The 12054-nt window shown below is 50.3% G+C and overlaps 1 protein-coding gene across 1 annotated transcript in view; it reads right to left on the bottom strand.

The window, feature by feature from the left end:
* The window catches only part of NUDT3 (nudix hydrolase 3), a 23431-nt gene extending 11377 nt beyond the window's left edge, over nucleotides 1–12054 (bottom strand). Inside the window, exons 1-2 of the mRNA XM_064635825.1 lie at nucleotides 11672–12054; nucleotides 459–569 (exon numbers count right to left, since the gene is read on the bottom strand). Coding sequence (XP_064491895.1) covers nucleotides 459–569; nucleotides 11672–11770 — 210 coding nt within the window. The 5' untranslated portion in view covers nucleotides 11771–12054. The remainder of the gene's footprint in view (nucleotides 1–458; nucleotides 570–11671) is intronic.

Here is a 12054-nt window from a genome sequence, read left to right as displayed (position 1 = left end):
AATTGTTGCAGGTAACTTATAGCCAATTTCACTTATTCACATAAACACCACAATCTGTTCTAGACCAAAACATACCAAGGTCCCTGTATTTGGAGTGTCTTTAGTGGCTCATAAGGGCTTTTTTCTACCTCCTAGTGAAGTACTAGACAGCTCCTCAAAGGCACAGCTGAAGTTCTTTTAAGAAACTGTTCTTCATACAGAGAAAACAAAGCAGAGAATATCTTCACAGGCATTGAAGTGCCTAGGGCTGAATTTTATCTATTTTCAGTTAAAGGTATCAGGCAAGGACAAGTTCATTCCAGCTAAGAGGTTTAATTACATTCTCATGCTCGCTTTATTTAGGACTCCAGTTTCCTCCCATGTGTGATGGGGATACCACCAGTGACCCCCTATCCCTCTAAGAGGGCTGGAAGCGATGCCCCCAGCCCTGGTAGCAGTCCCTGGCAGCAGACACTCACCTCCTCACAGACCTCCCGCACGGCGGCCACGCCCGGCTCCTCCTCGGGCTCCATGCCCCCCCCGGGGACGATCCATCGGTCCGGGTGGCGACTGCTGCTCACCAGCAGCACCTGTGGGGAGCAGAGCACAGTGAGGGCACCGGGGCAGCACTGCCTCCCACAGCCAGCCACCCCTCACCCCCACAACACGACCCACACGAGGCCAGGCCTTGCCAATACCCCACCTTTTCCTTGTGCAAACTCCATGAGCACCGACACCGAGGCACTCCCACACTCCTCGGTACTTCAGCCACTGCCTCTCCCTGCTCTGACACTCTGCAGAACAAAACCACCTCTGCACAGCAAACCATGGACACAGCAGCACACACACTGTGAGTTCCCTATGGAGCTCAGGCACTGCTGAGGCCTGACAGCACAGGATACACCTCATGCAACAGATGCTGCTCAGCACCTCCACCCTTTGCAGAAGGGCCTTGATTTAACTGTCCTGGTACCTTTGGCCTTGCCTGTCCCTGCAGTTATGTCACCAACAACACATACACGTCAGGGAACTCTCACTGCAGTGTTTACGTGCAATTCTCTGAGCAGAGACTCTCAGCCCCCTGGTTTCAGCTTCTTTTGCAGAAGGCACCCAGGAGGTCGGCTCTGGAGCCAGTACTTTTGGCTTAGAGGAAGCTGTTCAATGAGGTGTAAGCAAAATAAAAACTTATATTAAACCACTTAAAATCCCCTAGGAAAGGGCTGCACAGACGGACAGACTTTCGTGAATGAGAAAAATAGTTCAACCCTCCTCCCAGGATTTGCCATATTCATGCTTTGTGACCCCCTTCCCAGGAGGGATTTGCCATATTCATGCTTTGTGGCAGTTTTTCTTGAGCCACATTTTATTCCAGTGTACTTCTGCTCTGTACAAGTTCAGGTTTTGATTTCCCACCTTCCAGCCACACAAACGCTCAGTGACGCTCTCAACCAGCTACAGACTGTCCCAAAGAATAGCGAGACACTGAGCTTATTAAATCTACTTGCAATACATCCATGAGCAGAGATGGAAACTAAAAACAAAACTAATACTGTTGCCCAGCTCTTTAAACAAAGCTTGTTCATTAGAGTCATCCTGCTGTACTTCATCATTTCACTGGCACAAAGCTCGGAGCCAAAGCGACTTGCTCCAGAAACTTTCCAGCATACCAGTCCAATTAGGTTCCAGGCCAGCTGTAACAGTGTCAGACACTGCAGAGTTACACTGCAGAGACACTGAAATCCCAGGCTTTACTGGGGAAACTCTGATTTGCCAGTAGGATATTAAAAGATTTGCACTAACTATCAGGAGGAATCTACCTACAGAATTCAAAATTAAACTTCTGAAACAAAAACAAGCACAGGATTTCCAGGGATTCCCAGTTCTTTTATCTCAAAAATTCTCATCTGCCAACCGACCACCTGGCAAAGTGATGTTTCATTTTCCAGGGCCACCCATCCCCACTAGCTCAGCACAGGGAAAAGAGGGGGGTCAACAGGCCTGAACACACCAGGGTGAGCAGACTAGGGCCAGCTGTGGTGGGCAAACCCCAGCTCTCAAACCAGGAGCAGCAGACCTTACAGCAGAAACTGCAGAGGGGTCACACCAATGCTCTGGCAACTGCTGGGCCAACCTTTTCCAAGTCTGGAACTGACCTCGGTGCTCTCAAGTGTCAGCACTCCTGTAATCATCATTTTTCTGTGGATCCCACCAATAATATAAAGTCTCGAAGCCTCTCCCTTCCTGCTTCAGCCAAACTCATGAAGCATCATCATTTACCCAACCACCCCATCCACATCCCTGAGCACTCCCCAATCCATGGGATGAAACTCATCCTGGAAAGGAATGAGGCTGCAAGAGCCACCCCAGTTGCACAGTTCCAAGTGGGATGGTCCCTGCCTGCCCCACCTTCTGGCCGAGGCTGAGAGGGAACAGCGTTTACTTTATAGTGACATCCCGAGATTTTGGCCCTCTCCAAGAGGAAGGCAGAATTCCTTTCCCCAGGCATCCAGTCCATGTAAAACTCCATCAGTAAGCCATGCCTAAATAGGGAATGTAAACTTCATTCATCCTGAGAGCCCTCAGGCTCGGGACAGCGGCCAGTCCTGGGCTGTCCCCAGCCACCTCCGGTTTGCCACCAAACCTCCTGGAGTACAGTCCCTGGAGTTCTTCCTTCCTCACTCATCACCAGTGCTGTGCACAGGGCAGCTTGGACTCAAACCCCTGACTGCAGGGCAGCCGGTGATTCCGAGGCCAAAGCTAAAAGAGGAGGAACATTTCGAGTGCACGTTTGCTGCCAGGTAAGGAAGCACCAGCTCTGCCGCTTCCGACTGCAATTCAGAGCTCCAGCTCAAAGGGGAAAAAAAGATTAAAAGAAGCTGCAGAACCAGATCTTTGAAACTCACACAGCACACTTCATGCTCCTGAACTCCTGCCACCTACTAGTCGTGAGAACAAGGATCTGCTGTGGAACCCTGGACACAGAGTGCTCCAGGAAACCTGCTCGGGCTGAGACAATGCCTCAGCAACACACCAGGAGGAACTTTTGGGTGTAAACAACTGTTTGAGGCAAAGTAAATTAACTTCAGCTGCTCTGGCAGTTGAGCATTTTCTGAATAGAATTAATATGAACAACCCTCGCTGGGAAGGAAAAACCTGTCATTCTCACACTTTTATGTAATCAGACTATTTCCTGTTTAATAAAAAGGAAATCAAATCAGGAGAGAGCAGGAAACAAGCCCTACAAGGTCATTCTTTTAAAACAACTTCAAACAGGATATTGCTACCAATGAGCTCTCCCAAGACAAAGGGGCCGAGTTCCAAACGAGGGGGAGACACTGTTGTGCTGGAAAAAACCACACTTGCAACACCAGCCCTGTGTCCCAATACATGCAGTGCACTCAGAGGGATCAAGGAAAAGGTTGTTATAATCCAAATCCTAGACTGGTTTGGGTTGGAGTGGACCTTAAAGGCCATCTCATTCCACCCCCTGCCATGGGCAGGGAAATCTTCCACTAGACCAGCCCAAGGTACAGTTGGCTTTTTTGCTCATTTACTTCTTTATTACATAAAAAATTTCATTTGAATACACTCTAAAGAAGTTAATTTAATCTAAATAGTCACCAAAAATACACCAGAAATTAATTCTTTCATTTCTTTAAATCAGATCAGAACACATGGGAAGCTTGGATATTTCCATTTTATCATTGCCAGGCAACTGTGTTTAAGATGGCTACTGAGACTCTTGGCCTACCAGGGATTTTGGAGTTGGATTTTGGAGCCAAGTCCAGCAGACTTTTGGGAAAAGCACTTGCAGGTATCATGCCACATGGCCAAGTTCTGTTTTCTGGGATTTGAAAGACAATTATGTCATTTCAAAGCAGGGAAATGAGCAACACCAGCCTCTCTGGCAGGCAGGAGGTGGCCCTGCCGTGGCTCTCACACACAAACCCCCACTCGAGAGAAAGGTTAGAAAAATAAGCCAAGTTTGAAGTGTCAGCAGGGGCTCAGCTCAGAGCAGGGCTGCAGCCTCATGGCAAAAACCTTCAAAGCTGCACACAACAAACAAATCCAAACAAACTCGAGCAGGAACAACTCTGCCTGGAGGAGATGGGGAACACACCGAGACATCCAAGGCTGCCTGCACTGCCACACGAAGAGAGAATCTCCACGGGAAAAGGGGAAAAGAGTTTGTCTCCTGGATAAATCTGGGCATCCCCAATACATAATGCTGACCTTAAACCAGCCTACTCACACACCAATCTGTTGTATCCACATGGAGGGGGTTTTCTGTTTTTTCCCCAGGAATAATGGGGCTCTGCAGAGCGAAAACAAGGCAACCAGAATGAGGCAGAGACTTAACTCCCTCTTAGCAAAACACAGGCAGAGGGATTCCCAGGTTCTTTCATGCTGTGCTGGATTTAAACAGCAACCACCACCCCCCATAAATAAAACAAGAGTGTCTACACCATAAGGAACACGATTCCTCGAAAGAGGCTTTGCAGCAGAATTTCAGCAGACTAAAAGGGCCGCAGCCCTGCTAGAAGCTGGGCCCCAGCGTGAACACAAAATGAGCTGAGAACCTTCCAGACTTCCAGGAAAAGCCAGTGCTACCCACCCGTGCCAGCCCAGGCCCGCCGAGCTGGCAGCCAGCAAGGGAACAGCAGGCAAGATGTTAAATCCGGGGGTTTGGCCCGGCAGCCTCCTGCTGCCAGGAGCCCATCCATAGCTGCTGGCTCCTGACACAGCCCCTGCACTGCCTTTCAGGCTTTCCCTCAATATTTTCAGGCTTTCCCTCAATATTGTCATGGTTTCTATCAATATTTTCATGCTTTCTATCAACATTGAGCCATAAATCACGTCATTTGCATAGCAACTAAAGCAAAAAACCTCCCGACATTTAAAGTCGTTTCCCACTTCAGCATCACTGATCAGAGCAGGCTGGAAGGAGACACTGCCGCAGAGGCTGCGGGAGCCGGGAGCAGAAGATGGCTGACTGTGAGCTCTGCCTGTACAATCTGCCTTTGTCTGAGAGGTTCGGTTCAGCACGAGCCTGTTCTCAGAGCTGAGCTGGGGGAGCACCGCTCCCATGTGCCCCATGGCCAGGCAGATCCAGGGACGGTGCCACGTCCAGCGTAACAAGCACCTTGGATGCCTTACTCAAAATCAACAAATATTCTCTCAATCCCCAAATATTATCATTAGTCTCCTTAATGCTTTTCTATCTGACAAGAGTGGGATCTCCATTCGACCACGCCAAACCACCTTTATGCCCTGTGACCAGCACGGGCTGACAACTGGCACTCTGGAGGAGCAGGAGGGGAGGAGGGACCCTGGCGTTGGCAAAGCCGTGCAAAATTAATCTCATTTCCCCGGCAGAAACACGGCCTCGACTGCACTACAACAAATCACGTGCTGTGCCAGACTGCTAAGGCAGGCCAGTCCCAGGGCACACGCCAAGCTCACGGGAGGGCTTCTCCCACACTCTCGCTATTCCAGGCACATTCCGGAGTTTGCACAGGGTAGGAGCAAGTACAGCCTGTGGTCAGCAGGGCTACCCCAGCCCTGCACCCCACAGCACCAGGGCTGGGACAGAACACACACCCTGAACAGAAATCCCTCTCCTGACCGTGACGGCCTGTCCTCACAGGAGCACTCCCATTCCTCAGCAGGATATGTTTCCTTACACGTTTCCTTTTCACACACACACCAACACCAGGCTCCATGAGATAATGGGATTTAACCTACAGTGTGGTACCCAGGAACTGGAGGCAGGAAATTCATGGCAGGAAGCACGAAGGGGAAGGTATTCACACTACAGAACTTGACAAAAGTAAAGCACAAGTCTTGGAACAGGAGCAAGAGGTGAACTGGAAGAAGTTCAAGTAGTTTCAAGCATTTGGATCGCACCTACAGTCCTATAACCAGAGAGGAAAAAATAAGGAAGATTCTGTTGGTTTTTAGGTTGCTGCTTAGAATAACAATAATAAATCACCGTGTACTGCGCTGCTGCTCTGGCTGCAGAACACCACGGGTCGTGTTACTGTTACTACAGTGCTCCTGCACTCCAGAGCCACTGCCTGCTCTTACCGGGGAGGAACACGATCCCAAGTGCTCCCCCTCCAGCCAAATTATGGCTCAGAGAACCACAGAAATTATCTACAGCCTGCCTCCCCCGCAGGGCCGGGGCCCAGGGCAGCTGAAGGACCTGCACAGCAGCCACTGCTCTCAGGGGCTGAGGCTGATAAGGGGCACTCCCAGAGAGAGACCCCAAACCCCAGAAGCTATCTCTGACTGTCAAAACCAGTTTGGTGACCACTCAGTGCTTACACAACTTGTCCAGGCACACCTCTGCCAGCAGGAATGCTAGCTTATAACTGCCTTTTTGAAAAAGGAAGGGGGGAAAAAGAAATGAAGGGGTATTTGGGCCTTTCACAGAGCCCACATGACTCTGGCTGTCAGCAGCTGTGTCCACATGCACTGTTCTGGTTAACATAAAATACAGCACACAGAACCAGACAGCCACCAAAACCCTTGAGAAGCTGCTCAAGCATAAGTAGTTAATTGTACACACAACATCAATACATGTCATTTACACACAGAAAAGTAACCCCGAGCCAATATGAATGAAAATAACATTCAATCCATCTGAAACATCAGACAAAAATCCACTACAGGTAATCATATCCCTCCGAATTTCACATGTTAATGTGAAATTTCTGAGAACAAAGAGTCAGAGTGAATTATCCACTGCCCAACAAGGGCAGCCCCAGAGACACGAATTCTGATACAAAGACACACAAAATTTGAAATATCCTTGACTGGTCTGTGCAGCCAGTCCTTCGGTTGGACTGAAAAAGAACAAAGGAAAAAGAAATGGAGTCCCTGCTTCCCAACCACTGAAGGTCACATACAGCATCCCAAAATGGATGTTTGCTATTTGTAAGGTGAGTTTTGTTGATTTTGCTCTATCCAATTTTTGTGGGTGACCCCATGACACAGCATGAGGAGAGAAAAGCAGGAAAAAGAGCCCCAGACTCAGGTCAGGCAATAAATGGATGTGAGCTGGAAGAGATTCCAAAGCACTGCTCTGCAGAGTACACACCACTCCTGGGTCCTTCTCCACAGAGCCAGGATGGAGCACACCCTCCTCTTTCCATATTCATCACTTCTCCCTGAGTTGCAGCAGAACAAAACTGACTCAATTCTTCAGTTTCAAAACAACTTACTGAGCCTCCAGTGAATGAAGTGAAAATTTAACAATTTTCATTCTTTTGTTGTTTGGGAAAGTACAAGAGACGGTGGAATTGCTTGTAAAACTGTTCAGTGACAGCTGCCTTTGTGGGAAGGCGAAACACTTTCTGAGACGAAAGCCAGGTCTTGCAAATGTCTGTCCGTGCTCCTGCTCTTGGAGAACACCAGCTGTGAGCAGAGCTGAGAGGGGCAGGAGAAGCACAGGCAGAAGACCCATTTCCAAGCTGGCCCTTATCCTCCTGCAGATGTGGTAACGTGTTAGCAACAGACAGGGAGAACTTTATTTGGTTTCAACCACAACCCTTTTATGCAGCTGACAGCAGCACAGCCAAGCTGAGCCATCAGAACAGGGATTCTGAGCCTGTATTCCATGGGAAGCAGGATGATCACGTGATGCTGGGCTCACCTACATCCCAACAGTGAAGCACTTCAAGTGTTTTTGGCTGTTATTGGTTAATACTGGAGCAGAGCACAAAGGATGGCCCAGGAGCAGCGCGTGATCCCCAACACAGCCCGTGGCTCCAATCCCGGCTCTGCCTGTTACATCACAGCTGGAGTAAAACCGGCCCAGGAGAGGGCAGAAGAAAAAGGTTCGTTTGCATTCCAAAGGCTTTCCCAGGGAGGCCGTGGGGCCACTCTGGTGACTGCAGGGCTTGGCAGGGCACTGGCCCCTGGGTGGAACTTCCCTTCTCTCAGCTCCATTCAGGCCTCATTCACAACTCAGAAAAGATGACCGAGCCCGGATCCTATTCTTCCCCAGGCATTTCCTCCAAAAAGTCTTTAAAAACGGCCCTAGTTAACGAGCAGCTTGTCCTTTCACAGACACAATGTGGGCCTGCTCAGACCTGCTGCTGCCCTGGCCTCACAGCCCTTTCATCCCTGTCAGATCCCACACGGAGCTCGGCTCCAGCTGCCGCTGCACAGGAAGGCATTAGGGACACTTTCTGGAACGTTTCCTCATGGAAACAGCTGGTCTGCACAGAAGATACGTGTGTTATGTAAAAATAACACCCTGACAGCAATATTGAGAGGCAGGGACACCACTGAGTGATTCCAGAGGTAACACAGGACTGGGAGCTCTCGCTCCGCACTCTCCTTCCCCACTTGTGCAAATATCCCGGGGGTTCACTCCACCTGAAGAGAAGGGAACAGAGCCCTGGGTTCGGCTGCCAAAAGGTCCTTTGAAGTCTGTTCCCACTCTCCCAACGAATCCTGTTGCTGCCCCTGCTCCCCCTCCTGCCCAAGGAGAAGACTCCTGGTTTGGGACACCACACACATTTTGGGGGCTGTCCACAGAGCCCAAGTCAGAAATGTACTTTTTGCTCCATTTGAGATTCATGTTGAAATGAATTCTCCCTGTGCTGTTTTTTAAAGGAATATGTAACAAAGGCATCTTTTCAGCCAATGCTTGGTCTTCCAAAAACGTTCCAGAGCTTCTTTCATGTCCAAAAGTAGCAGTTTCCAAATGCAATACAGAGACAATGTGCGACCTCCAGCAGCATAAGGAAAAAATAAATCACTTAAAAACTAAAAAAGAAACAAAGTATTTCTCTGTTAAGACCCTTTATTTGCAAATGTATCATCAAACCAAGGACATGCTGCTTAAGCAATCTCCAGGGATTGCTGGGATTCCAAAGAAAAATACATTAGTGAAGTGACGAGTCAGGGAGCAAACACCTAAACAGAAGAAAGCAGTCTCCTCTGTAACTGTAAACAGAATTTGTCTTATTTCTTCTCGTTCATCGACAGACTTGTTTAATTCAAGAACTAATTAGGGGTTCAAAACAGGAGAAAACTGGGTTTTCCAAAGTCATAAGAGGAAATTAAGAAGAAAAGCAAGAGCAAAGTTCTACTATTTCTTAAGCACTTAAAAGAAAGAGCAACCAGAAACAGCCAGTCCTAGGAAAAAATCCTATGTAATGCAGTAAGTTTAATTTATTTATCAAAACATGGTTCTTTTCTTCTCTCTTCTTTTCAAACAGTAAGCTTTTAATAGATCTTTAATGTACATACTTTGGCTCTGACTCTTTCTCCCCTCCCTGGAGAGACCTTTTAAATAGATCCCAATTTCCATTTAAATAGAAGCAATCAATAATAAAATATGTCAGCATAAGAAAGTATTATTCTCCAAGAGCAGACCAAGAAATCTTTCACAGCCACGTTCAACCATCTACTTAAACATGTACAGGTAACACCTCACTTGGTATCAAAAAACGTGGGCAGCAGTGAGTGCACACAAGTTGCCTTCCCTCAAAGTTTATCTAAGTGACAACAAATGGGAATTAACCTAAGGAAAAACTAGAAAGAAAAAATACTAAAAATCAAGGTGTCCTGCTTGCTGATTTCAATCACTGACACAAGTTTGACTCAAATGGCTTCTCGGCCTTTTGGCCAAGGCCAAGCACAGGATCCATCCCAGAGGGACTGGATAAGAACTTTCCTAAATGTACTCGAGACAATCTCACTTGCTGGGCAGCTCCCACAGCAGGGGTGTGACAGGTGAGAACAGAGGCTGCAGTTTCAGCTCAGGGTTCAAGTCACAGGTACCACACACAAACAGGGCCCTGGAAAGGCTGCATTTGGAATGGAACAGAACTGTCCCTCCCTGCCTCATCCTGCTGGGGCTCCTCCCCAACAGCACACACAGGGCACACCCCGAGGAAACCCCCCAGCCCAGGCTGCAGCACTGACACAGCAGCCAGTGCTCCCTCCCTGAGGTGTCCCAGGGCAGCACAGCCACCGCCCCACTGGGGACGAGGGGACAAGGCCACACACCCACAGTGCCCACAGCTCCAGGGACAACACGACATTCACCCAGAACCTCCTCTGCCCTGGGCACTAAAACCTGCCCAGAGCTCCACCCGCAGCCTCAGAGACCCCTGGGAAGGACCCAGCACAACCAGCCTGGGGAGCCAGCTCCTGCCTGCAAAACCAGGAGCAGACTGTTCTACCCTAGGTTGTACCCAGAAACTACAGCCTGAAATGGGACCAGCTTAAATTAAATGAGATCCTTCAATCTACCACAGGTTGTTGAAGACCACAGCAGAGGCACAACTAACACAGAGATGATTTTAAAGCTCAGCCTTACACAAACCTGACAGCTGGGCCTGCTGAAAGCACCTGTCCCACACCAGCTGCCTCTGGAATGAGTTCACTTTCCTCCTTCGACCCTCTTGGGTCAGCACTGGGACACTGCCACACTTGGGGTCCCAGCACTTTGAGGGTTCTGACACTGGTCCTCAACACACCTGAGGGCTCTGAGAGCAGCTCCCAGGGGCTGGAGGAGGTGGAGGGATCAGCTGGATGCTGCCAACTCAGGTGTGCTAAAATAAAACTCATAACCAAAGGCTGGTTACATCAGGTGCCTGTTTAAAGTACATTTCTGCCCTTAACCACACTGCAATCAGACATGGCCAAGCCTCCACCTCTTGAGAAGAATCTCCAAACTGCCTCAGCAATTGTGTGAAATGGCACGAGGACACCCTGACACCCTCACCCACCTGTGCTGAGCAGCCCCACCACTGTCACACAATACAATTATGTTCTGCTTCACAGTTAGTTCAAAGTACCATAAATTTCCTCATAGCTCATGGGAAGGACCAGCTACATTGAAGCTGCACCAAACACACTGTTGTAGCTTCAGACCATTTCTGCTGAAATGCTGACACTCCTCACCACGCCAGCACAGCTACAAAGGGCTTGTGCAGCCTCCTTCACATTAAATAATAACTGGATGTATGCTAATTGCCTTTCCTCCAGTGAACTGTCTGCATTCCCTTCAGATTTCCTGTAGCTACAAATATGATAATCAGGAGAACAAAGACTTTAGCACAGCCACTCACTCGGGCACAGCAAACGCAGTGGAGTGTGTGTGCCTGGCTCCCGCAGCAGCACAAGGGAGACCTGCAACCCTACTGCTCTGAGCACCCCGAGCCCACCTTCAAAAGGTATTAATAAAGAATAGTGCGAAACTGCACATTTGAGTGAAGTCTCTGGAACTGCACGGACAATGCAGCCCCTTAGCAACGCGGCCGCTCTGAAACCAACCAATCCACCTTTAATTCCCACTTCCTCCCAAGCTCTCTGGACAGCAACTTCTGGCACTCCATCAGTCCCCTTTTATCCCAGTTTCTTTTTATAAATCCAAGGTCAGGTTTCCTCTCCCATCTCATGTGATGTGCTGGACTGAAGTTGTGCCAGCGTGGTCGGTCCCCTCGGCTGCCAAACCCCCTCCCGCGCTGCCCCAGCCTGTCCCACCACCCCCGCGGCATCCCCCGGCTCTAACGGGGAGGAATAGCCATGGGGGGAAGCACCAACTTCCCCACTAACGCTTAATTACGCCTATTAAAAACAACCCCCCGCTAGGACCGAGCCCCCCCCCCCCCCCCCCCGGGCGGCTCGGGGGTCCCGGGCCCGGCCTTGCCCCCCGCCCGGCCCTCACCTCCTCCTCGCTCTCGCTGCGGAAGCACAGGCAGGCCGCCCGCTTCTTGTAGCCGTCCCCGTCGTAGGTGCGCGTCTGGTTGGACTTGAGCTTCATCATCCTCCGCTCCGGGGGCGGCGGGGCCGGAGGACGCGCGGCCCGGAGGGCGGGGGAGGGCGGGACCCACCGGGCGGGGAAGGACGGGGGGGCGCGGGGGGGCCGCCCACCCGCGACAGTCTCTCTATGGGTCTCGGTCTGTGGGTCTCGCTACGCGCTGCCGCCCCTCGCCCGCCTCACCCCTGCCCTCGCCTCCAGCCGCGCCTCCGCCGCCGCCCGCGCTCCGGCCTCCGCCGACGACGACCGCGCCGCCATCTTGGGGCTCGCTACGCAACCGGCGCAGCGCG

The sequence above is a fragment of the Pseudopipra pipra genome, chromosome 25 (assembly GCF_036250125.1).
Source record: "Pseudopipra pipra isolate bDixPip1 chromosome 25, bDixPip1.hap1, whole genome shotgun sequence".
Classification (NCBI taxonomy): domain Eukaryota; kingdom Metazoa; phylum Chordata; class Aves; order Passeriformes; family Pipridae; genus Pseudopipra; species Pseudopipra pipra.
Note: the sequence above shows the minus strand (reverse complement) of the source record. Positions and strands in the feature narration are given on the sequence as shown.